The 27,575-nt window shown below is 33.1% G+C and overlaps 2 protein-coding genes across 2 annotated transcripts in view; one reads left to right on the top strand and one right to left on the bottom strand.

The window, feature by feature from the left end:
- The window catches only part of LOC132747915 (E3 ubiquitin-protein ligase TRIM71-like), a 56,460-nt gene extending 48,959 nt beyond the window's left edge, over positions 1–7,501 (bottom strand). The window contains exon 1 of the mRNA XM_060737457.1: positions 7,381–7,501. The gene's annotated coding sequence lies outside the window, so the exon portion shown is untranslated. The remainder of the gene's footprint in view (positions 1–7,380) is intronic.
- Positions 3,283–27,575, top strand: LOC132747894 (uncharacterized). Its single transcript, XM_060737427.1, has 15 exons — positions 3,283–3,384; positions 5,272–5,305; positions 10,401–10,516; positions 11,542–11,705; positions 11,863–11,930; positions 12,486–12,597; positions 13,221–13,340; positions 17,360–17,688; positions 18,327–18,812; positions 19,418–19,626; positions 20,686–21,226; positions 23,150–23,304; positions 24,640–24,832; positions 25,235–25,374; positions 25,964–27,575. The coding sequence occupies exons 1-15, from the start codon at positions 3,283–3,285 to the stop codon at positions 25,994–25,996; spliced, it is 2,802 nt and encodes a 933-aa protein (XP_060593410.1). The 3' UTR covers positions 25,997–27,575.

Raw genomic sequence — 27,575 nt, 5'->3', positions numbered from 1 at the left:
AAATTGTCTTTGCTGCGGAGTCAAACTAAATGATATATTCTTGTTCGTTCATCTGCATAGGACACATGTTCATGTAAAAGCGGAAGTCCTGAACAATTAGTAAGCCTTATTCCCTGATCCTTCAAGTAACGGTTTGTCCTAGAAGGCTTGCACCAAGGGGGCTATGGAAACAATAGGTAACAGTAAATTTCCTTTGATGCTATTCATTCAGTAAGCTCTTATTTGACTACATTTTCTCTTACGTGGCAAATCGAACACTAGAGAGAACAAAAAGGCAGCCACTTAAATATCAAAATTTGAGAATGTCTGTCTGTCCGTCCGTCACAAAACTTGTCCAGACTACTTTTCAAAAACTGCTGATTTCATCCAGACTTTACTCAGTACATGACTTTGTCAAGGTAAGTTACATGTATGTCTCAATTACATATGGTTTTAGTTGGATGATGTTTAAAAATGGTTGGAGCCAATCGCGTAAAGGTCTCTGTAAACCTTTCTCTACATAAAATTTCTACATTGGCAGATTTAAGGTAGAGAGAAACGTTAAATGTTTTTAATGTTTAGTGTTTTTCCTTACCTTAATTTGGAAACAGGTACTTTTAACCCATTTGCAATATTTTTTCACGTAAAATTAAGTTTATTGGCTAGAGGATACCCAGCCAAATAGGAAGTTTTAGAGTCATTAGGAAATTTTGAGTAGCATTTAAGGGTAAACTTTTGCACGTTTACCATATGGACCTGTCTGTTTACCATACCAATTTAAAGACCAAATAATAACACATTTTTATAAAACAGTGTGTCGTTGTGACGTAAAACCCAAACAAATAAATGAATAAATACATCTCTGCAACTTCTGGCTGGAATTCAAGGAAACTTAATGGGAACCTTCAATACCAACAGGAGATGCGCATATCTTCGCCTTGTTCTGGTCAGACACTTTAACTCAGAGTTGTGGTCCTTGATAAGTTATGCAGTATGCACATAGAGCAATAATCATTTCCATGCTACTTCTATGCAACTACTGGCTGGAATTCAACGAAAAATTTATGGGAACCTTCAATACCAAGAGGAGATGTGCATATCGTTGCCTTGTTCCAGTCAGACACTTTAACTCAGAGTTAAGGCCCTTGATTAATTATGCAGTATGCAAGGAAACTTTATGGGAACCTTCAGTAGCAAAAGGAGATGGGCATATTGTTGCCTTGTTCCGGTCAGACTCTTCATTACAGAGTTATGGCCCTTGATTAGTTATGCAGTATGCATATAGAGCAATAATCATTTCCACACTACGTCTCTGCAACTATTGGCTAGAATTCAACAAAACTTTATGGGATCATCAATATCAAGAGGAGATGGGCACATCGTCGGCTTGTTCCGGTCAGACATTTAACTCAGAGTCATGGCCCTTGATTAGTTATGCAGTATGCATATAGAGCAAAAATCGTTTCCCTGCTTCTTCTCTGCAATTACTGCCTGGAATTCAACGAAAAATTTATGGGAACCTTCAATACCAAGTGGAGATGCGCATTTCGTCTCCTTGTTCCGGTCAGACACTTTAACTCAGAGTTTAGGCCCTTTATTAGTTATACAGTATGCATATAGAGCAATAATCGTTTCCGTGCTTCTTCTCTGCAACTGCTGGCTGGAATTAACGAAACTTTATGGGAACCTTCAATACCAAGTGGAGATGGGCATTTCGTCGCCTTGTTCAGGTCAGACACTTTAACTCAGAGTTATGGCCTTGATTAGTTTTATGCAGTATGCATATAGGGCAAACATTATGGGAACCTTCAACACTAACTCAGAGTTATGGCCCTTGATTAGTTATGCAGTATGCATATAGAGCAATGATTGTTTCCGCGCTACTTCTCTTTGTTGCCTTGTTCAAAGCAGACCCTTCATTACAGAGTTATGGTCCTTGATTAGTTATGTAGTATGCATAAAGAGCAATATTGCTATTTCTTTGCAACTGCTGTATTGATTTCAACAAAACTTCATGGGAACCATCGATACAAAAAGGCAATTTACATCAGTTCTCATGGCAATGTCCAGATATTACTATTTTCCACCGAGTAATGGCTCTGTTATTGCCCTGAATATTTATTATGTTAAAAGAATATTACTGTTTAGGCCATGATAAATATATAAATAAAGCCTTATGTCTTGTTGTGTTAGTAATAACCAGTACTTGGCGGGGGATATAAATTCAACGAATTTGCTTGTTGAATATTTGTTCTGTGTGGAATTAATGATTTGTGAAATTTGATTCTATGATTCAATAAAGTTTGAATTATGTGAATTTGCTAATTGTGGATTTTAAAGTTGTGTTAACTGTGAAATTAATGATTTTGAAAAGTTTTATTTTAGGTGTGAATTATTTATCCTTAAAATTGTTCTTGTTCCTTTCATTTCACAGAAAACTTCTTATATTCAACATCGGATACTAAATCAATAAAGAAAATGTTGATGTATCATCAATATTTTTCTGCCAATCAATTCTCGATACAAATTTGAAAAATTGGATAATTTTTACTAATTAAATGTATAGAAATTATGAAAATTAACCACACAGAAGCGAGTGGTCCATGTCTAAAACTATGCTGTTGTTTTATAATGGACATATTTTAAAGCAGTGATGTCAAAAATGGTTGGGGGAATCATGATCTTAAAAAAAACAACAACAAGACACATCATAATTCTATGAACAGAACATATATTTTATTGAAATCATTTAAACAGGTGTGAATCAAAGACAACTAATTATGAGTAATTATTGATATATCGGTTTATCATCGATATTTGTTATCCGATAACGATACTTTGTTGATAATGCTTTGCACTGAATCAATGACAGCTTAAGTAGCATTCTTGTAAAAGATGTGGTGTAACTGATTATATAAGAGCTGGTCTGCATTTCACAAAATGTCCTACGTGTACCCTAAGTCCTAGGACTTATGACAAACTATAGGACTTACTTAAGACTGTTCCAAAAAATATTTTTTTAACTTTTATTTAGGTCATTCTCCGGAGAAAAGATAAAAAATACAATGCCATGCTTTTCAATTTTCTATGTGTAAATGTTAATCAGCAATTGAGCATAGCTATTTAGAAATAATTGAAAAGTCTTAACATAGGAGTCTTATATAAGGACATTTTCTTCAAAACAAAATTGTCTCAGTTTTGGTCTTAAGACATATTTTAGACTAAGTACTTTCCATGAAACGCAACCTTTTGAATTTACAGCTTACAGGATTATGGAATAAGTTGTCAACTAGTAAACGTGTAATGGTGGAGCCTAGAGCAGCTGATAGGGAAGATTTTGATGGCATGATGAAAGCATTCTACGAGGTTGTCAAGGGAGATCTATATAATCCTATCTGGATGAAGGTAATTTGACCCTGTCTCTACTATATTTGTGTAATGGACTTGCCCCCTTGGAAACTTTTAGAACAGTCCATTGTTATCTTAAGGGGTTTCAATATGAAAAATGCAGAATACTGTAATATATTATTCAAGGAGCACTAATTTTTTGTCTTCCGTGAATAGGTCAGTCCACAAATTTAAGATCCAACAAAATAAATTTTGTCTGCTGTGAGATTATTTTGCATGGCATTATTTACATTTTACCTTTTGGAAAAATATATACAAAAAAAATCTACTTAATGACAAAAATCCACGAAATTTCATGCCCACACAATCAAGTAAATTTACAGTAGACTGCATGGACAGCTTTTTACTAGTTGCTAAGGTAAAGTATTATTGCAGCTTGCATTTAAAGAGTTAAGTCATTTCAAGGATATGACCTTTCTAAAATCATTTTTACTGAACGAAAATCCTTTGGTAAGTTAGAGTTTTGCATGTAAGATTGATCTTAAAAACCAGTTAATGTATTTGCTTGTAAATTCATACATGACGTCAGGTTCATAACTGATTGTGACTGTTTTAGAACAATTAATAAAGAATTCCTGGTTAAAGTTTTGCAATGAAATATCATGGTAAATTATTTACAAACATTCATTTTGACTCCCCTTCCCCTTACTATGAAAAAAGCCCTGACTCCACCAGAAGAGATGAACAGTTTAAAAAAATGACCTCCACATTGTCTGACAAAAAAGTTTACCATCTTGTTTAAAAAATAAAAACTATTTAAGTTAAAAAAAAATTAACAGTTATAAGGATCAAATACAAACATGTTTTCATTGACTAAAAGAATAGATATACAAATGTATTTATAAGTTATTTTATCTTTATTGAAATGTAGAAGTTGTAAAAAAGGACCATTTTTTTACATAACGAACAAAACCAAACAAAAGGCATTAAGCATATTTGAAAAAGAAAATGTTAGTTGATTAAAACAAGCATGAAATAGAAAAGAGGGTGGGTTCAGAAATCCAGTCAAATTTGTTATATATCATTGCTTTATCTTCAGTAATAATTCTGAACACCTCAAGTTGATTTCACATCTTGTGTCAGAAATACATTTATTTTAAGTTATAATACTACCTAAATTTCACTCATTTTACTTTAAAACCTTTAAAAAGTATATTTTAAACTGCAATTATAAGTTTATTATTTTAAATATTTTATTTTCTTTTGGAAAATGAAAGAGAAATTTATAATCTGACAAGACAAAACAAAAGAAAACAGTATCATAAATCATCAATGGAAAAAAGTCCCCCTCTCCAACCCTGGTTTAAATTTGTAAAAAAAAAATAATTGCGTGCATACATTATCGTATATACATATATTTTACTGGTGTGCATATATACATATCATTTTACATATAATTACAACTGTTTATGTTTTGTTATGTCCACATTGATAACCATTTCTTGGTTCTACATCATTTTATACATTTTGATAATATTGTTACTCTCTGTGTTGCTGTTTGTACTTAAATAAAATGTACTGGTCTCAGCACACCAACATATAGCTTGAGGAGCCTTTACATTCTCCAGTATAGTTGTCCTGTCTTTACAGTCACCACTTTACTCTATATATACAATTTTACTCCAAAGTAATCACTCACAAAGAGGAACCCGTCATTCTAACAGTTGAAAATACCACTTGGAGCTTTTAATGTCTACCATTTCCTTCCTATCATCTGTTCCCTTGCCAATTTTATACCTTGTAACTACATTTCTTGATGTTAATCAGATACATAGAAATTAAATGGCTTGTTTTGTTGTGACCCATAATAAGGGTTTAACTGGAAAATACTGTCAGCCATTGGGGAACCCTTTCTCAACTGTTATTTTAATATTTCCTTTCAAGTCCATGATTGGAGTTTCATCAGGAGATATTAAAGGTAACTGCAAGTTTCCCCTGATGAATGGCTTATTCCATGACAATTATCCATCTACTTTCAGTTTATTTTTAAATGAGAAAGAGTTTTGAGCGAGAAGGAAAAATGAACTGTATTGTATTAATTTGACTTGTTTTTGAAACAAGTTACCTCTGTTCCCAGGGTTTGAACAAAGGGACTTGATTCAAGCTGTGTTTTTTTGATTTTTTCCAAACTTTTTTTATGTCTATCTTTTTAAATTTTGAGGAATTTTTTTGTAATTTTCTACAAAAAATTGGGTTTCTGAGGAAAAGACAGTTTTTAACCCGTAACCCACCCTTAAAATTTTATTTGATGATTTTTTTAAAAAATTTGATTTTTTTTAAGGGGTAGAATTTTTTTCTTTTGGTACCCCACCCTTTTTATTTTTTTTGGTTTTAGCGGGGTTTGTTTAAATTTCCCTTTTTTAAATAAATTTTTCCAAAGATTTCTCATTGTAAAGGAAAATTTTGTTTTGCTTTTTTTGGATTAAAAAAGTGTTTTCATCTAACATGATTGGTTTTTTGGGTTTAGTTTTTTTAAAGTTATATTTTCATTGTGCAAAAATATTGCTAAAGCTTTTTTTAAAATTTCAGAAAACCATTTTGGTCAGTTTTTTTTTGGGGTTGTTGAGATTTTTTAGAGTACCCAGCTGTTTGGTTTTAAAAGTGTTTTTTTTATTTTCAAAAATGTTTTTTCTATTTTTTTCCCAATTTTTTGTTTTTTCCCCTGTTGAATGTTGAAGCAGTTTCCTTTAAACCCCCTCCTTTTTTTAGTTATTCTAAATCTCTTGTTTTTTCTTTTTATCCTAATTTGTTATTTCTGCAAAGCATTCCAGGAAGTTGAAAAATTTAAGAAACCTTTTTTTTAAAACCTTTGTTATTTTTTGAAAGCTTTGTCTGTAAAGTTTTGTAAAATATTTTCAGAGTTTTTTTAAAACTCCAGCTTTTTAAAAAAGTCTTTTCCTGATATTTTCCCGGTTTTGAAAGTCCACATGGGGGGGAGTGTTTTGTTGTGAAAGGGTTACCCAAACACTACATATAAGAGCATTTTTTTTTAGGGACATTTAAGAATTTGATAAATTTTTTTGGTATTTTTGGGTTTACAAGGTTTGGGATAAATCCCCTTTTTTTTTTCCCTTTGAAGTGTTTTTATTGACTTATTTGGGGGTTTTTTTTAATGTGGATGTAAATCTTTTTTTCAAAAATTTGGGGTGAGGGGTTTGTGTTTTTGGTTTTCGTTTTGGGGGGTTTTTAAGGGAAAATTTTGACATAAATTTTCCCTCACAATCCCCCCCAGAAACCAAAAGGGGCGGGTTTGTTGATGTCATCTCTTCACATTTTTTTCACAGAATTTTTGCCCAAAATTTTTCCGGGCACCACTCGAGATATGTTGGGGATCAGTTTTTGAGATGCGTTTTTTACCCGGCACGGGCCCATTAAGTAACCTGAAAAAAATTTAAGAAAATTTTTCTAGAAGTGTTTGACAGTGGCTTTATGTTCATAATGAATAAAGAAACTTGAAAGAAAATAATTTTCTGTCTAATTCTTGCTGTAAATTCATTTTATTTTGTTGACATGAAAATGCGTTTTTATTTTAATTGAAATCCGAAATGTCATCATTGTCCTTTTACTTTCTGAAAAGCTTTTTAAGCTGAGGATACCAATTCCCTAAAAAGAAACCAATATGATACCATCCCGGTAACCTGCTGAATTTCTCAAATGGGCTTGTCTATCTTCCATTTTGGGAGTTGTCCATTATCAATATTGGGGGTATCAAGATTTTAAAAGGTTAGTTTTAGCCCAGTAGCTAAAGCTGTTTGTTTCAGCTCTGGTAAAATTGGACCATTTTAAGGGCTTCTATGACATTTAAAGAGTAGACACATCGCTGTTGACACACCAAACCCAACAAAATAAAATATTATCCAGTTTGAGTTGTGGGTGGGGCACAGAAAATGTCTCTCAAGGTTATTCATGTTAAATCATTTTAGAATAATATATTAAAGAACATAGTAAACTTTATTAAAGTTTTAAACATAGATAATGAGTTAATTTACTCACCAGTTTAAACTTCTCATAAGGATATTGAAAAAAAAATGTCTTCTTAAGTTCTGATCTGACAAGTCAGTTCCTTACTATCCAATGGTTTGTATTGCCTATCCGATTTGTATTTTAAAACTTGTAAAGTTTGATGCATGAAATATTATGTATCATGTTACACCCACAATAGAAATTCAATATATTACATTTAAAGCTGTAGTGAAAGGCTAGCTTTGTCTACTTTTTTTCTGGTATTCAGGTTTTATAAATATATTTATTGTTTAAACAAATGAATAAAAATGACATGCATGAAGAAAATACAATTGAAATCTGATTGCATTATAATTGTCATTTAGAAAATCCAGTGATATAGCTGGTTTAAAACATTATTTATGTAGCTCTTGGTTTGTTTATTAAATGATTTCTATAAAGTGGAAATATCACACCATGTTTGTATAGTATAAATGGGACAGTTTTAAAAGACATTTAAAAAGGACGTTTATCTTGTTAGCTCACCTGTCACAAAGTGACAGGGTGAAGCTTTTGTGATCGCTTTTTAGTCCGTCGTCCGTCGTCAGTCGTCCGTCCGTCGTCCGTCTGTAAAACTTTTACTTTAAATGACATCTCCTCATAAACCACTAAGCCAATTTCATCCAAACTTCACAGGAATTTTTCCTTTGTGGTCACCTTTAAAAATTGCTCAAAGAATTTAATTCCATGCAGAACTCTGGTTGCCATGGCAACCGAAAGAAAAAACTTTAAATATCTTCTTTTAAAAATCATAAGAGCTAGAGCTTAGATATTTGGCATGAAACATCTTCTAGTGAGTGTCTACCAAGTTTGTTCAAATAAAAGCCCTGGGGTCAAAATTGGCCCCGCCCCGGTGGGTCATTGATTTTCCCTATATGCATATAGTAAAAAATTAAAAAATCTTCTTTTAGAGAACCCAAAGAGCTAGAGCTAAGATATTTAGCATGAAACATGTTCTAATGGGTGTTTACCAAGTTTGTTCAAATAAAAGCCCTGGGGTCAAAATTGGCCCCGCCCCGGGGGGTCATTGATTTTCCCTATGTGCATATAGTAAAAACTTAAAAAATGTTCTTTTAAAGAACTCAAAGAGCTATGGCTAAGATATTTAGCATCAAACATGTTCTAATAGGTGTCTACCAAGTTTGTTCAAATAAAAGCCCTGGGGTCAAAATTGGCACCGCCCCGGGGGTCATTGATTTTCCTTATATGGTTAAAAAATCTTCGTTGAAAAAACCCAAATAGCTAGAGTTAAGATATTAAGCATGAAACATCTTTTAGTGAGTGTCTACAAAGTTTGTTCAAATAAAAGACCAGGGGTCAAAATTGGCCCCGCCCCGGGGGTCATTGATTTTCTTTATATGTGTATAGCAAAAACTTAAAATCTTCTTTGGAAAAACCCAAATAGCTAGAGTTTAGATATTAAGCATGAAACATCTTCTAGTAAGTGTCTACAAAGTTTGTTCAAATATAAGCCCTGGGGTCAAAACTGGCCCGGCCCCAGGGGTGTCATTGTTTTTAACTATATGTGTATAGTAAAAACTTAAAAGAAAATCTTCTTTTAAAAAGCCCAATGAGCTAGAGCTTAGATGTTTAGCATGAAACATCTTCTTATGGGTGTCTACCAAGTTTGTGCAAATAAAAGCCCTTGGGTTAAATTGGCCCTGCAACATTTGGGGGTTGGGGGGGCCTATATACAGGTGAGCGACCTCAGGGCCATCATGGCCCTCTTGTTTTTTTATGTTTGGCTGTTATCCAATAAGTTAGAAGCATAAAAGAATAAGGTAAACGATTTAAACAGTTCAAAAGGAGCAACCTTTTAGCAACTGTATCTGTTTAAAACATTTATTGTTTTCTTATTAGCGTCTCTTTAACTAATTTGTTGACATACATTCCATTGGTTTGCGTAGTGAGATTTATCCAGATAGACTTTACGTTTATTAAACAGATTCTCCATTCAGTTCCTGAATGTGAAATGCCCCTTTTTCATATATCTTTGGGTATGGGCTACAGCATCAACAAAAAAACATCCATTCTTCATGTTGATTGTATGAACCAAATCTTAGAAAAATTGGTAAAAATTTTACTGAGCAAAATTTTTATGCCCCCAAAGGATGGTTTATAGTAATCGTACTGTCCGTGCCTCCGTCCGATATTCTTGTCCGCACTTCATCACCAAAACCGATGGGGGATTTCAATGAAACTTCACAGGATTGTTTGTCACCAAGCCTAGCTGTGCATACTCTCTTGATTTTCAGCTTGATTTTTTTTTTGGGGGCACAATTATGGACTCCCTTAATTGTCAATTTTTAAGTAAAATGTGCTTGTCCGTGCTTCATCACCAAAACGCTGGGGGATTTCAGTGAAACTTCACATGAATTATCAGTATCATCCATAGTTTATATTGCTCCACTGCACAAAATAGCCGCCAGAGCTATAAATAGAAAAATGTTGTTCGAGCTTCATTTAAAAAACCGCTGGGGGAAATTCATTGGAACTACACAGGAGTGATCAGTATCATCCCTAGTTGTGCATTTATTTATGATTATAACATGAAAAAATTGACTTATGCATACATAAATTTCATATCAAGACAAAAAAACCCCAAAAAAACAAAGATCAAGATTAATTCAAGGATCCTCAAGGATGAATGTCCATATTTATTCCTTACATACTGTACATGTATTTAAATTTGTGAGGGAAAAAATGTTTATGGGTTGGAAAGTGGTTGCTTATGGGGCTTTTAGTGGTTAAAGAAGAAACCATAGTGTAAACATGGAATGAATGTTTGTCTATCTGTCTGTCTGTTAGCAATTTCATGTCTGTCTGTATCATTTGAATCAAGTGAAGGAAAATTGAATTTTACTCAGCAGTCCATACTGCTCTAATACTATATTGGTGAATAAGAACTGTTTGTCATAGCCACAAAAATAATACAATGTCAAATATACTGTTAAGTATTGTAAAACAAGAGTAGTTAAGATAATATAATATATTTTTTATACACTTTATAGCTGAGTGTAATGATGATGACTCGGATATAGATGGCGCTCTGTTCTTTGCTGTATGCCGCGGTAAAGTTAGCGAGGGGATGGATTTTGCTGATGACAATGCCCGAGCTGTCATTACAGTAAGTATCATCTCCAATAATCTCCCTGCCCCTCTTTAATTCAGCAGCCCATTTTTAGCTCGACTATTCGATAAGAATAAGTAGAGCTATTGCAGTCACCCAAGCGTCGGCGTCCGCGTCGGCGTAACGACTTATGTTAAAGTTTTTGTAATAGTTCAAATATTTTCAAAGTCCATTGACATATGGCTTTGAAACTTTGCACACTTGTTCACCATCATGACCCCAAGCTGTAGACAGGAGGAGGTAACTCTATCAAGCATTTTGACAGAATTATGCCCCTTTTTCGACTTAGAATTTACGTTAAAGTTTTTGTAATAGTTCAAATATTTTCAAATTCCATTGACATATGGCTTTGAAACTTTGCACACTTGTTCAACATCATGACCCCAACCTGTAAACAGGAGAAGGTAACTCTATCAAGCATTTTGACAGTATTATGCCCCTTTTTCGACTTAGAATTTACGTTAAAGTTTTTGTAATAGTTCAAATATTTTCAAAGTCCATTGACATATGGCTTTGAAACTTTGCACACTTGTTCAACATCATGACCCCAACCTGTAAACAGGAGGGGGTAACCCTATCAAGCATTTTTTTTACTATCAAGCACTAAGAATAGTCGAGCGTTGCTGTCCTACTGACAGCTCTTGTTTCACAGTGCTATAGGAATGGGGCTCCTTCCCAAGTGTATCCATGAAGTCCTCGTGGATTTCCTTGGGGGACATCCCTTTCTTTCGTACAGAGGTACTTAATGACGGCTCTTATTTCAACTTTCTCCGTTTAGTATAAATGATACACCCCTCTTCTGATCAAAGTGTGTTTTATGTTACTTTATCTGTGTAAAACCATCACTCTGTCAGTAATCTTCAATAAGATATTGGTATCGGCATCGGCATCTCATGTGTAAATGTCAGTATAGTGGCTAGAAGTATATCAGGCCGAGAACATTTTGATCATACCTCGTATCTGTTTATAGGTTGGTAAACTTATCCAAGCTTTTATGTTGATATATGTTTATCTATTTATAGGTTGGAATACCTTATCCTAGCTTTAAAGATGTCCAGGTGAAACTAAAGAGAGAATATAACGACAAACATAAGATTGATAGAGGACTTCTAAGTGGAGGTGACTGGTATGAAATCCAGGCATTTAGGGCCTTAAACCAGGCTCTAGGAAGGTGTATAAGACACAGGTAAGTTCATTTAAGTTTATTCAATTTTAGAAATCGTAAATGTTAATTTGATTTTTCTCATTGACCTATATCTTACTTATAAAAGGAATACTTTGATTCTCCACAGAAAATTAAAATTATGGTTGTGTTATGTAAGAATGTTCTGTTTATCTTACAGAAAAGACTGGGGAGCCTTGATCATTGTTGATGATAGATTTGTTAAAAGAACAGAAAAATATTGCAAGAGTAAGTGCAGTAAAAACTTCCTAATCTATATACTCTATAATCTAGCATATTGTCAAGTTCAAACAATTTTCCTCTTTAAGGATTGTTGTCCAGTCCAGACAATTTTAAAATCCAATTCTTGCATTCTTCATTCTAAATACAAATGCTTTCCCTGTCCATCATTGACCATGTTGCACTTATTATTGACTCCATTATTTAGAAGACCAGAAAGAAACAAAAAATTCATGCGAATATGTCAAGCATTCAAAGAACTTAAAGGCACATTATGCCTCAGAAATTTGTGTTTTTAAGTAACGCTGAAGATGTAGTTATGTGTTGTAAAGGTAGCAAAAATGTAAACAAAGTAGTATTTTAACTTTCATACAAAAAAAAATAAATATTATACCAACAGCCAACAGGAATAGCAAGCAAAAGAAAGTTCATATTTATAGCAGATGAGTATGTTTTTGGAAATACAGAAATAATCAGGTTTTTAGAAATCAAATTTAGAGTTCAAAGAAAATAATTTTAATCATTATTATATAGTTCCATTGTGTGTTTTATGTGTATTAATAGGTTTGTCAAGATGGGTAAGATCGAAGGTACAAACATTTGATGTGTTCTCTGACTTTCTCACGTCCATGTCAAACTTTACTGAGAAAATGATCAAAGAAATGCCAAAAGTGAGGTAAGTATATGTATATACCAGAATATTAAAGATATTGAACCTTTCTTGAAATAGTTGTTTTTGAATTTTTATCTAACCAGAAAGTTCATTTTGTAAAATTTCCATATCTCTGTTTTGTTAACAGAATACAAAATTAGGGAAAAAATGTTTCTACCCTTAGTAATGATAGTTTTCAAAGAATGTTAATTTACTAATTTAATTCAAATATTATATTGAGATGAAATGGTTATATTTTATACAGTTTTAGCAATTTGTTTATTTTGTCTGATAATAAGTTTTGTTATGATTATATATCTGTTTTATCTGCATTTGACCAGTGCAGACCAAGATTGACTGGCACTGATGATTGTATGCATTGTTTGCTATTTAGTAAGAACTTACTTTACTTCTTTCTAAAATATAATGAATGGTTTGGCCATTTTGAAAGATGGACAAGTACAATTAAGATATTAAGTTTGGTAAGAGATAATATTGTCACCTAGTGCAATAACTGGTCAACACCTATTAAATTGAGAAGGTCCTAACTCATTACTGCACTAAGGTGACGAATTATATACATGTTATTGGTGTACATATGTCTAAATATATCTCAATAGTAAAATGATTTACTTGATTATTTACAGTCCAGACACATCATTTATTCCCAGTACACCATGTGACGACAGAAGAGATTCTGTTTATAAGAGACATTCACTAGATAATTCATACTTAAATAGTACTATACAGGCTTCACCTTACTTCACGTAAGTATTTTGTTATCTTTTTGTAGTTTGAGTTACTATGGAAGATCTTTGATGCTCCTTCATCCAATATTTCTTACAGATTAATACATGAATAGAATCTAAGATCTTCTGTAAGCTATCTTAGATTGCTCCTTATATAATATAATAATAATAAGATTGAGCTTTTAGTTGTATAGAGCCTGGCCAGACAGCTTGAATATACACACTGCCTCTGTATGGGGGCATCTAGGTATTTCATTATCAAAGATAAAGAACAGATAATTAATAAATGGCTGAAAGTTTTACTAAATTGTTCTAGCTTTTCTTGGTGTAAATTTATAATTAGCTGTGGAAGGTAAACGGCAAAAGTCATATTCACTTTAAACAGGTTATCTTTTATTCTATGTCTGTCAAAATAAGTGTTTATAGGCTATATTTTACCATGGCTTAACTAACTTGGATGCCGTTTAATAGTATTTTTGATGACAGCACAAGTTGGTGGGTTCACAGAGGTCAAGGTCACTCATGCTTAAAATATATTTTTACACTTCTGCTCATGAAACTCTTGTTTATTGACTGAATTCTTATTATACCCCCAAAAACGAAGTTTGGGGGGGGGGGGGTATATAGGAGTCACCCGGTGGTCGGTCGGTCGGTCGGGCGGTCGGTCGGTCCAGACGTCCGTTGCATTTTCCTTGTCCGGAGCATAACTTGAAAACTAATGGTTGGAATTCAATATAACTACATACAATGGGTCAAGCACATTAAGAGGAAGTGCAGTGCACAAGAACCATAACTCTATCTTGACTAATTACAGAGTTATTGCCCTTTGTTACTTTTCCTTGTCCGGGGCATAACTTGAAAACTACTGGTTGGAATTCAAAAACAACTTCATGCAATTGTCAAACACAATAAGGGGAAGTGCAGTGCACAAGAACCATAACTCTATCTAAAGTAATTACAGAGTTATTGCCCTTTTTGTTGCTTTTCCATTGCTTTTTTTTGTCCGTTGCATTTTCCTTGTCCGGAGCATAACTTGAAGACTAATGGTTGGAATTCAATATAAACTACATACAATGGTCAAAACACATTGAGAGGAAAGTGCAAGTGCGTAAGAAAACATAACTATATCTTGACTAATTACATAGTTATTGCCCTTTGTTACTTTTTTCCTTGTCCGTGGCATAACTTGAAAAACTACTGGTTTTGGAATTCAAAAACAACTTATGCAATTGTCAAACACAATAAGGGGAAGTGGCAGTGCACAAGAACCATAACTCTATCTAAAGTAATTACAGAGTTATTGCCCTTTGTTGCTTTTTTCCATTGCTTTTTTTTTGTCCGTTGCATTTTCCTTGTCCGGAGCATAACTTGAAGACTAATGGTTGGAATTCAATATAACTACATACAATGGTCAAGCACATTGAGAGGAAGTGCAGTGCGTAAGAACATAACTCTATCTTGACTAATTACAGAGTTATTGCCCTTTGTTACTTTTCCTTGTCCGTGGCATAACTTGAAAAACTACTGGTTGGAATTCAAAACAACTTCATATAATTGTCAAACACAATAAGGGGAAGTGCAGTGCACAAGAACCATAACTCTATCTAAAGTAATTACAGAGTTATTGCCCTTTGTTGCTTTTCCATTGCCTTCTTTTTTTGTCTGGACCATAACTTGAAGACTAATGGTTGGAATTCAATATAACTACATACAATGGTCAAGCACATTGAGAGGAAGTTGCAGTGCATAAGAACCATAACTCTATCTAAAGTAATTACAGAGTTATTGCCCTTTATTACTTTTCCATTGCTTTCTTTTGTCCGGACCATAACTTGAAGACTAATTGTTGCAATTTAATTATAACTTCATACAATGGGTCCAGCACATTGAGAGGAAAGTGCAGTGCACAAGAACCATAACTCCATTTTGACTTATTACAGAGTGACTGCCCTTTGTTTCTTTTCCTTGTCCAGAGCATTGACTTTAAAAACTACTGGTTGGAATTCAAAACAACTTCATACAATGGTCAAGCACAATAAGGGGAAGTGCAGTGCACAAGAACCATAACTCCATCTTGACTAATTACAGAGTTATTGCCCTTTGTTACTTTTCCATTGCTTTTTTTTTGTCCGGACCATAACTTGAAGACTTATTGTTGGAATTCATTATAACTTCATACAATGGTCAAGCACATTTGAGAGGAAACGTGCAGTGCATAAGAACCATAACTCCATCTTGATTAATTACAGAGTTATTGCCCTTTGTTACTTTTTCCTTGTCCAGAACATAACTTGAAAACTACTGTTTGGAATTCAGTACAACTTCATACAGTTGTCAAGGACATTAAAAGGAAGTGCAGTGCACAAGAGCCATAAATCCATTTTGACAAAATACAGAGTTACTGCCCCTTTGATACTTTTCCTTGTCCGGAGCATATCTTAAAACATACTGGTTGGAATTCAAAACAACTTCATACAATGGTCAAGCACAATAAGAGGAAGTGCAGTGCACAAGAACTATAACTCTATCTTCAGTATTTATAGAGTTATTGCCCTTTGTTCTTTTTCTTTGTCTTTCTGGACTTATTACAGATTAATTCAATTAAACTTCATCAATGGCCAACCACATTGAAAGGAAATGCAACATATATGAATTATCTTTAATTGCCCACAACCATAACTCTATGTTTCAATTATATTACAAGGTATTCTGTTACTAGTAACATCCTCATTTCCGAAGCAGACTTGTGGGGGTATTAATCACATTTAGTGATAGTTCTAGTTATTCTTATTTGTTGATAAATTTCTTTAACAGATTCCTTGAACTATAATTTTCATTGGAGTAAGATGACACTTAGGTCAAGGTCACAAGTGCAGAAAACATTTTTTGAACTTTTGCTTATACAACCTTTGAAAAGTATTTTTTAAACATAACACAAGTGTTAAAGTTTAGTTATGTTGTGATTTTTAGCTCGACTATACAAAGTATATGGAGAGTTGTCCTACTCGCCCCGGCGTCGGCGTCCGCGTCCAGATTTCAGATTAAAGTTTTGGTGCAGTAAGATATTTTTCACTATAACTTTGTCAGTTCTTAAAGTATCAACTTCAAACTTCAAATATATGTTCCTTATCATCAACCACATCTTATGTGACAAGGTTCATAACTCTAGCACTAATATTTTTAGATTTATCTCCCCTTGAACTTAAGAATTTTCCTTAAAAAATACTATTTTTTACTGTTACTTCTTTATTTCTTAAGGGATCAACCTCATACTTCAAATATATGTACCTTATCATCATCCCATCTTATGTGACAAGGTTCATAACTCTAGCACTAATATTTTCAGATTTATCTCCCCTTGAACTTAGAATTTTCCTTAAAAAAATAATATTTTTTACTGTTACTTATTTATTTCTAAAGGGATCAACTTCATACTTCAAATATATGTAACTTATCATCATCCACATATTATGTGGCAAGGTTCATAACTCTAGCACTAATATTGCAAGAATTATCTCCCCATAAACTTAGATTTTTTTTACTAGAAAAATGTTATTTTTTACTATAACTTTTTTAGTTTTAAAGGTATCTACCTCAAACTTCAAATACTTATTCCTTATCATCAATTACATTTTAAGTGACAATTTTCGTAACTCTTGAAAGCAATATTTACAGATTTATCTTTCTTTGAACTTAGGATTTTCTTTAAGAAATATTATAACTTCTTTACTTTTTAAGGTATCTACTTCAAACTTCAAATATATATTTCTTATCATTACACACATGTTGTGTGAAAGGTTCATAACTCTAGCATGACTTTTTCTAGAATTATTTCCCTTGATCTTGGAATTTATGTTAATAAATGATATTTTTTTACTATAACTTAATACATAATTATACATAATTGGTTTTTCTTTCATAGTTTTGTCCTCCTTACTGTGTCCAGTATTTTATTAGTCGAGCTTGGCTGTCTCCTGTGACAGCTCTTGTTTTATTTGTTAACTTATTTTAGAATTACTTGTTTATTTCAACTACAGAAGTCCACCATTGAGTCAGTCTCCAGATTTGCAAAATCTATTTAGAACTCCTGAAACCTCAAGCAAGAGAAGATCATTAACTAGCCCAGCTGTTCCAGTATTTCCTGGAGTTACTTCCCCTACAGTGCACCAACAGGTGCTTGCTGGAGTTACTTCCCCTACAATACAGCAACAGGTGCTTACAGGAGTAACCTCCCTTAATATACAGCAGCAGATTCTGAATGTGATTAATTCAGGGACAGGACCAAAAGATCAGCCATATTACATTATTGTAAACCAAGGGACGTCGAGTGAACAAACATTTCTTATAGAACCAAACAAACATGGAGGTAAATGATCAGAAGTAAATCATTGAGTTTATTATATCATGAACTTGATTTATTGAAAATGACAAAAATTAGTTTACATTATTTGATTCCCATTAAAAATAGCAGTAATTTATCTTTGAAAATTTAAAGGGACTCAACTTCATTTTTTGGGACATGACAGGACTAAAATTTCTTTTTTCGTAATTAATGTTCCATTTGATGTAGGTCTTGACCAATAACTTTTTTCACTTACTCTATTGTTTTTCACTTACTCTATTTTTTTTTTCAATGTATTGATTCTAATTGTGAAAAATGACTCTAATCTGGCTAAGAATAGCACAAAAATGTGCTTTTCAATTGATATATTTCTAAATTATTTTTTGCATATCTTTCTGTTTTATGTGCCTCAGCTGATCTATGTAAGAAATTTAAATTTTGTGTCTTTAGAGTTTTGGACCTGAGTGGAGTTCATTTAAAGTTTAAATCAAAGTTCTTTTAAGCTTTTCTGTTTCTCTTGATACAATGAAATTTTGCAGACAAATCGTATTTAGTAGTTAATGCTTCTGAGACCTTACACAAGATATTTTTAGAATGTTCAGATTTTTACTGAACATTTTAAAAAACATGAATCTTATTATTTGCTGTTTTATGTGATTTAGGCAATCAGCAGATGCCCGCCCAGATGCTATCAATGGTTCCTCCAATTGTACCCTTAACACAAGCTGCAGGTCAACAAGTGGTATTGAACATGCCTGGAACCAGTCAGCATCAAACTGTTTTACTGACAATGCCCCAACTTCCAGTGCAGGGAACCAACTTGCCACAGTCTGCCACTATTCCGGGAACCAGTCTAAAATCTGATTTCAGGGGAGGTAATCAGCTGGACAAAACAAATTCAACAGATGGCATAAAATCAGAAAATGTGTCTAAAGAAGAAAAGAAAGCAGATATAGTGTTCACTCTTGGGTCAAGCACACTTAGTGCAGAAGAACAACTGAAGAAATTTGTTAGTTCAAGTCAAGCTCCACGAAATCAGGCCTATTATGTTGTTGTTAATAAAGGGGAGACAAATGAGAGGGCATTCTTTATTGAACCAAACAAAAAAGGAAAATCTAAACCTAACGCGGAAAAGAAAATTGAAGCAGGTAATTACATGTAATTTGATTTTTTATGTAATATGTACACTCAAGATATCTGATTTTGTGTTATTATGAGTACTTTAAGACTGTAGGTGTGACTTTAGACATATTTTGCTGGCATGTATACCAGCAATACCTATGTTTAGTTTTGGTAATAATACACTGTTTTTTTCAAAGATTTATCTACCCGTTACTGGCAAATTTGCATTTGGATCTGTATTCTCCAGCCTCCTCTGAAAATTTGTTTTTACCTCTTTGTCTGGTAATAGATGATTGAGCAAATGAATTTTACTCCTTTATATAGGTTTTAATATTGCAATATAAAAACACTTTTTTTGTCCAATTAAGATGGATAATAAATTTGAATGTTGTGTTGCAATAAGAAATTATTTCATGTCTAAACTTGAATTTAATTTCTAGTCTTCGTTATGTTATTGAGGGGCGTATGTAAGCTATTTTTCAAAGCTATAGCAAGTGCCAAAAAGTGTAAATTCAAGCACTGATTGTAAAATACCTTATACTTAAAAGTGATAAGAAATGATGATATCCTCGATATATTATTTAATTGGACTGACATGACACATAAGTTGATTTACTGATGTTATTTCTAGAGAAAACTGATGACAGTTTAGTTAAAACACTAGATCCAGTCAAAACAGAGGACAAAAAACCAGTCAAGATAGAACAGGAAGTGGTGGTGCCTGATTCCTCTACAGGAGATCCAGAACCTCAGAACAAGTTCCTAAAATTTTGCCAGCTTCCAAAAACCCCAGCTAAAGTTCCAGTGGCAGCTGTTACACCTCAGAGACAATCTGAACAGGTTTTTAATTAATTATTAATATAATTGGGAATTAATTGCAGCAATATTTAGATGAAATAAAGTTTTATTATTTCATTATTTTTAAGATGATTACTGCTGAAAAGAAGAGAACAAAGAAAAAAGCTGTTTTACAAAATACATGTACATATTCTAATGTTACATTTAGATTTGTATATATGAGTCAGCTTGTTTGTGTATGGTTTCCGGACAATAACTACAGTTTGGAATGTGGTATTGTAATCAAACTTGGTATATAGCAACCACATGTGGAGACTCTGGTTGGTATTGGAATTGGTCCCCCTGGGGTCAAGGTCAAAGTCACTGTTACAAAAAATAGAAAAATGGTCTCCAGACGATAATTAGTGCAAGGAATGAGATATTGTAATCAAACTTGGTGTATAGCAAGCTTATATGAAGACCCCAGTTGGTATTGCATTTGGACCCACTGGAGTCAAGGTCACCGTTACTAAAATAGAAAAATGTTTTTTGGACAATAATAAGATTTGGGAATGTGATATTGTAAGCAAACATGGTGTATAGCAATCTTATATAAAGATCCAAGTTGGTATTGGATTTGGACTGCCATGGGGGTCAAGTTCACCGTTACTAAATATAGAAAAATTGTTTCCAGACAATAACTAGAGTTGTGAATGAGATATTGTAATCAAACTTGGTGTATAGCAAGCTTATATGAAGACCCCAGTTGGTATTGCATTTGGAGCCCCTGGGGTCAAGTTACTGTTGCTAAAAATAGAAAATGGTTTCTGGACAATAACTAAAGTTAGGAATGAGATACTGGAAACAAACTTGGTGTTAAGCAAGCTTATATGAAGACCCCAGTTGGTATTGCAATGAATTGAAATAATTCTTTGTACACAGTTGATAATTCATTTACTTGAGGTTAAGTTCAAATTTTTCTTCAGAACACTAATTTTTTAAAAAGTAAAAGTTGCTTGTGGGGGTATTATCATATATATCACACAGCTCTAGTTCTGTGTGGAATAGGATTTATACAAGAACAAATGTAATTTTTTGTTATAATATTGTTACTGTTTTTAGGAAATCAAAACAGAAACTGTTGACTCTGTGAAAATAGAACCAGATAGTCTCCTCCAGACTATGTCAAAATCTTCACACAATCCTCAAACTACATCAACCATTAGACAGTTACAGCCTACATGTACATCACCTGTACTCTTTGAAGATGGCCAGACAGATGGACCAGCTCCTGAGAGTGTAAATAAAACAAATAATCTTGCTGATTTAGATAAAGAACATAGCACGAAGAAGAAACCAATTTTCAAGAAAAGAAATTCACTTTCTTCAAAAACACTAAAATCTGAGATTGAGGACTGTAAGGGAACATCAAAAGATGGAGATATTAATATCGATGAAGTAAATAATGATAAAGATAATACTGATGATTTTAAAGAAGAGAGTAAAGGAGGAAGAAGGACTAAGCCTACAACAAGAGGGAAGGTAGATATGTCAGTGGTAGATAAAGTTCAACAGGGTAGAAAGAAGTCAGATGATGTTCTACAAGAAGCAAAAGATAAGAAGAATGTTGGGGAGGAATTATTAGATGGGGAATCGGCTTCAGGTGATTATTTTTATTTATGTTTTTTATCATATACAGTCTTACATCACTAAATTTCATAATCTACTAAATGTTTAACTTTTTTTATCTTTTAGGTAAGCTATCTAGAATTAATACTACCGAACATATACATTACACTTATAATAAAAAAGTTCAAACTACCAATGTAATGTGTTCTTAAAGAAACTCCTTTAAGTTCCAAAGGCCTAAAAACATAAAATTCTTAGTAAGTTTTTCAGTTTGAACAGTTGTAGACAATTTTTTTTTGTAAAGACATGTTATAGGGCAGTGATTTTTATCCCCCGCCGAAAATTTTCGGCGGAGGATATAGAAATAGTCTCCGTCCGTCCGTCCGACCTTCCGTCCGTCTGTCCTTCCGTCCGACATTTTTGTCCGGAGCATATCTCTAAAAGTATTAGAGTTATCAACTTGAAACTTCATAGGTGGATAGACCTCATTGAGGAGGAGTGCAGTGCACAAGAATGATAACTCTACCTTGCATGATTTTTGAGTTATTGCCCTTTGTTATTTTTCAAAATTGATTTTTGTCCAGAGCATAACTCCAAAAGCCTATGAGATATTAACACGAAACTTCATAGGTGCATAGATCTCACTCAGGAGGTGTGCAGTGCACAAGAATGATAACTCTACGTTTCTTAATTTTTGAGTTATTGCCCTTTGTTATTTTTCATACCTAATTTTTCACCTGAGTGGAGCATAACTCAAAAAGTGTTTGAGATATCAACATGAAATGTCATAGGTGGATAGATCTTATTGAGGAGGAATGTTGTGCGCAATAATGATAACTCTTCCCTATACAATTTTTGAGTTATTGCCCTTTGTTTTTTTTTCATGCTATTTTGTCCAGAGCTTATCTCAAAAAGTATTTGAGGTATCAACTTGAAACTTCAAAGGTGGATGGATCTCATTGAGGAGGAGTGCAGTGCTTAAGAATGATAACTCTACCCTGCATTATTTTTTGAGTTATTGCCCTTTGTTATTTTTCAAAATTAATTTTTGTCCAGAGCATAACTCAAAAAGCCTTTGAGATATCAAAATGAAACTTCATAGGTGCATAGATCTCACTCAGGAGGTTTGCACTGCACAAGAATGATAACTATACCTTTTATAATTTTTGAGTTATTGCCCTTTGTTCTTTTTCATACTTAATTTTTCAATTCAATTTTTTTCTCAAAAAGTATTTGAGGTATCAACTTGAAACTTCATAGGTGGATAGATTTTACTGAGGAGGGATGCAGCACACAAGAATGATAACCTCAAACCTACCCTGCATTATTTTTCAGTAATTGCCCTTTGTTATTTTCAGCCATCAGTATTCACATAGGTTTCAAATCTGTAATCACTATAGCCATCAGTTTTCATTACCAAAAGACCTCTTAAAATGGAATTATTCCGCTCTACTACATATACATTCTTCCAATGAGCAAACACATTCGGCGGGGGATGGCCATGTTGACATGGCTCTTGTTCAACTTTATAACAGAAGCCTATACAAAGCCTTTTCCCAATCGAAGGTTTTTTTTTATATCATGCATTTTCCCAAAAATCTTACACTTACACCAGCCTTTTAAGTGATATTTTTCCCCAAAATCAAGAGACTGATGCCTCTTCCCAATTATGAGAGAACAACCACTGCAAAGAGAGAAAAATGTGCAGCTCGACAGGGACCCTCGGATCACAGTCTGCTGCTTTACCGACTGAGCTATCTGTCTACTTGATTATCTTCTCCCATAAATAGTGAACTGTTCTGAGCTGTGAAAGTCAGTTAGAACACGCTGGTGCAAAGTAGCATAATTGATTTAAAATGTGAAATTTTCCAAAAGACATTAGCTAACCTGATGGTTTTCATTCACATTGTTCTCCTGTTGTTGTTACAAATAATTAGCAATCTTTTACTTTATTAAGGTAATGATGTGAATTCAGACGAGGAGTTTCTCAATACACGAAGACGTGGTGGAAGGAAACGTAAATCAACAAGTAAATTTCAAGAGTGGTCAAAGCGGTCCAGAAAAGGTGTCACATACGATGATAATGAAAACACTGATGAAAAAGAAAATAAGGTAAAATTCTTATTGCAGGAAGATATAATAGTAAATTCTTTACTTTTACTTAATGAATAACTTTCTAAGTGGATATTTCTGCGTGTGGAAAAGCTAGCGAATTAAAAAAATTCAAGAATTTGCGCTTGAGGAAATATTAGCGAATCGTGCAAGTGTAGCATTTAATGACAGGTTGGTTGATATTTATGCTAGAGTAAATATTTCCATCTTGCTAACTTTACCACTTATACAGTACATGTCAAGTAGTATGTAGAAGAGGGGAGGAGTTATTGAGATTGTCACTTGCCAAGAATCTTGCCAGGTGAAGTTTTTCGTGTGAAGAAGTCCATTTTCAACTAGCATGCTGAAGGTCTTCTTTCTCTACTACAGTTGACTCCACTTATAACAAACTCGCTTATAACGAATTATCTTTAATAGCGAAATAAATCTGACATCCCCGGCCTGTTCCTTCTTTATTTTATATTAAATCACATCGCTTAATATGTACTCGCTTAAAACGAATTTTCGGCTATAGCGAACCATTTTTTCAAGTCCCAAACGGCGAAAAACATGTTAATTTCCTCTGTTAAAACAAACTGTTATAATTGAAATATCAGGATGCTCTCGATAAAGATCAGTACATGAATACCGCTATCTGATAATTATTCAATCGAGTGATTGCACAGAATAAAGATTTTTTAAATGTTTTCATAACATAATTTTCTAATTTGTATTTCGCACCCTCAGTTAATAAGTTGCTGATTACCAAATAACCGATTTTTGTTTGCAGTATTAAGCAAACAATAACAAACAAATAGTAAAAGAATACAAATTGTAAACACTTTATAAACAAGTACTACTTGTCTAAATACATGTACCATGTACATAATATATTGTTCAATAAAATGACCCGCGTTAAATTACCGCTGCCATAAAATACGAATTATACCGGTAACCAGTGGCAGGTATGCCTTTTTCACAGCAAATTTTTCCACCCAAACAAGTCAGCAAAATGTTTACTTCGCTTTTAGCGAACTTTGGATATAACAAACGATATTTAAATGTCCCATTGAGTTTGTTATAAGCGGAGTTGACTGTATTACTGGCTGGTGCTTAAATAAACCATTAAAGCACAGAGGTCTGTCTAGGGTCTTCTGCAATTTAAGATGGTAAAAAGGACCCAAAAGAAGTTAATAGTGCTTAACGAGATATTTTCCTTTTCCCACCTCTTCCTGCAGAAGAAGAAGAATACATTTTTATTTTAAAAAAAGCCAAACAAACTTCTATTTGTTAAATTAATGTTTTATAACAGTTTTTCTATTGCTATTATTTTATGCTTCATTTCCTATCTTTCAGGCCAAAAACCAGTGTTTATCATGTATAAAATGTGGTAATAAGTTGTTACCACTAGGCCAGTATGAGAAGCAGAAAAAACATCCAGAATTCCTGACCTGTGTTTTCAAGAAGAACACAGAGTTGATATATTTTCCCAACATGAAGACCAAGGATTGCCAATTACAAACAGTTGAATCTGAAACAAATAGTAAAGGTAATAAAGTGTACTTGCTTGTCTAATTAATTATAAAAAGTAACCTTGCAGTTGAATTTTTAACTGTTCTTTGAATGAAAAGGATTTTTCAAATACCTTTATTGTTGAAGATTGAACACAGAGAAGATTGAACACAACTGTAGGTGTTTCCGTTGCGGAGTGGTTGAGGTCATTGATATCAAAGTGCTTTCCACTGGCGGCAAAGGGTTTGAATACAGTTACAGACTTTAGATTCTTTGTGAGGAAGCTATCCAGCTAGCTTACGAGACTTAAGTTTCTATTTACAAAACAAACCATTTTGGTGATCACCAGTTCTGTTAAATCAGAAATCTACATTAAATATTCTCATTACCCAAACCTAGCCTTTACTGACAATATTGACTGTATATATATTTTTTTCAGGTTTAATGTTGAACAGTGTATATGACGAGACATTAGGATGTTGTATACAGTATTTACAATGTATACAATGTAAGAATGATACAGTGATTGGAGCTAGAGTTCTGCTGGCAGATTCTACCTCACAATATACAGCTGGACAGGTACTTGTCTTATTTTATAGCAAAATAAATAACAAAATTCTTACTGGACAAAATCTTGTTTTTTGACAAGATTCTTTATAATTTTATACCTTATGAGTTAAAGTGTGATAAGAATTGACCTCTCATGTTTGGAAGTTATTCAGATAGCCGATGAAATGTCGTTGGTGGTTCTACTTATGTGTCTGCTAATATCTGAAATGATGCTAGGAGGGATGCCCCGAGGCGTTCCTCCACCAATAAAGCTAAAAAGTCACCATAACCCAAGTGTTGGTGCAACTTAAAACCAAACAAAACAACAAAACATTTATAAATACTTAAGTTAAAGGGCTTTTTCAAAAGTCAGAGACACACAAAGTCCCTATCTAACAGAACGTCAATAGTTCGACTTGTGCCCGATTGTGCCTGAAATACAGAGGGGCAACTGAGGTCTTTCTCCACCAGTAAAACTTGAAAGTCCCCATTTGACCTTGGTCGTGTTGGTGTGACGTAGAAACCCTACTATAAAAACCACACACACAGTCCATTTCTATTCCATAAACGAATAATGAATGAAAATAATTATTTCTAATTATTCCTTATCTTATTTCAGGCTTGGATTCTGTCATCAGCTGCTAAGTTATGATGTGGATATTTCACTATCAAGTTAATCTTGTCATTTTGACTGACTGGTGCTACTATTTTCAGACTCAAAAGGACTGTGATAATAGAGAAGCCTGACAATTGATCTGGTTTAAATCTTTTATCTTGCCTGAATGAAGGTCTAGTCATTATTTTTTGTGAAAGAAATATTTCAAACATTCAACCAATTGAAAGTGAAAGTGATTAGCCTTTGCCACTAGTATAGAGCCCAGTCAGCCTGTATATAAGTGCAGTGTGGCCTGGTTCTACACTGTTGGTACCGGGTATCTTATATTTTTTGTACATTTTGTATATTGATACATGAATCTCTTAAACTTTGAATAGACTGTTTCAAGATTGCAGTAGAGTAAATCCGATACAAAAATTTAAGAGGTTAAGGTTTATCATTGAACCAAGTCTTGAAAGAATTTACTGGAGGAAGTCAATATCCTCTATAACAGAATCTTAGTATAAAAAAAAACTCAGCAAAGTTTGATATAAATTTTATCACATAGGGAGAATGTCATTAAGAAATTTTATAATTACTATTAATTGCATGTTTGTAACTACTATGATATTTTATTAAACTTGAAGTTATCCCCCCTGAATTAGTTGTGAGATGTATTTTTGGTCTGACACTGTGGTCAATGCACATACTTGCAAAGTATGGAATTTTTCAAAAAGTTCTTTGTAAATAAATGAATTACCCATTATATTGAATTACAGCATGTGGATAATTGTTGTTTTCTGAAGTATTTCAAGAGTTACTGCCCCTAAATTGATTGAAAATAGAGAAAAGAAATCAAGATAATTATTAATATAAGAGTATGGAATTTCATAAACCTTTTTTGTCTTAATATCTAGCAGTTATTGCCATTTACCTGATACACATAGCTATATTTTTAGACTAATATTTTTGAAAACATCTTTAATTGGTGATATCAGTATATTGACTAGCAGGTCCTGTCTTGTTAAGCATTAATACTTTTTTGAAAGAGCTGAAAGACCTGTTTTGTATAATATAATATACATGTTCATGAATAAATAGACGATATGTTTTTTCTATAATTACAGGATTTATTTTCATGTATGTGTAGTTGAAACAGGAAAAAATATTTTGTTTAAAGGTTTTGAATGCTAAAATATATTCTGTGTAATATTCACCTGGGTATTAGTTATTTTAATGAGCATTTACACAAATTTACCTCCTGGAAAAAATATTATATATTTTTATGTTATAACTATTTAAGTGTTGTTCTTTAATCCAATGTCTTAATCACATTTTGAACTGTTGATATATTTTTATCAAATCATCATTTAAACTTGTGTATCTTTATGTTATAACAAATATTAAAGAACAATTACCTCAAATCAAGTTAACATTTAGTAAGAGTTGTGGCCCTTGCTTGTAAGGCTAACATATACTTTTGCAGGTGCATACATGATCTGAATATTGGTGTCATTTTCTGTGTTTCTGTTTTATCTTTTATGAATAGCAAGGTGGTCAGAGGCCAGAACTATACTCTTTTCTTTTTGTAATGTATATTTCTTTGTTTGAAAGAGGAAATTAAAGGGATGCCTTC

This window comes from Ruditapes philippinarum, unplaced genomic scaffold (assembly GCF_026571515.1).
Source record: "Ruditapes philippinarum isolate M1 unplaced genomic scaffold, ASM2657151v2 ctg2311_1_1_1_1, whole genome shotgun sequence".
Classification (NCBI taxonomy): Eukaryota; Metazoa; Mollusca; class Bivalvia; order Venerida; family Veneridae; genus Ruditapes; species Ruditapes philippinarum.
This window is presented reverse-complemented; position numbering and strand designations above follow the sequence as displayed.

What these genes read in the sequence shown, in the direction of transcription:
- LOC132747894 (XM_060737427.1), top strand. Translation starts at nt 3,283, where the DNA reads ATGGTGGAGCCTAGAGCAGCTGATAGGGAAGATTTTGATGGCATGATG. An exon ending in ATGCCCGAGCTGTCATTACA is followed by an intron (nt 10,517 to 11,541) that starts GTAAGTATCATC and finishes ATCTATTTATAG; the next exon opens with GTTGGAATACCTTATCCTAG. An exon ending in CTGATGAAAAAGAAAATAAG is followed by an intron (nt 23,305 to 24,639) that starts GTAAAATTCTTA and finishes CCTATCTTTCAG; the next exon opens with GCCAAAAACCAGTGTTTATC.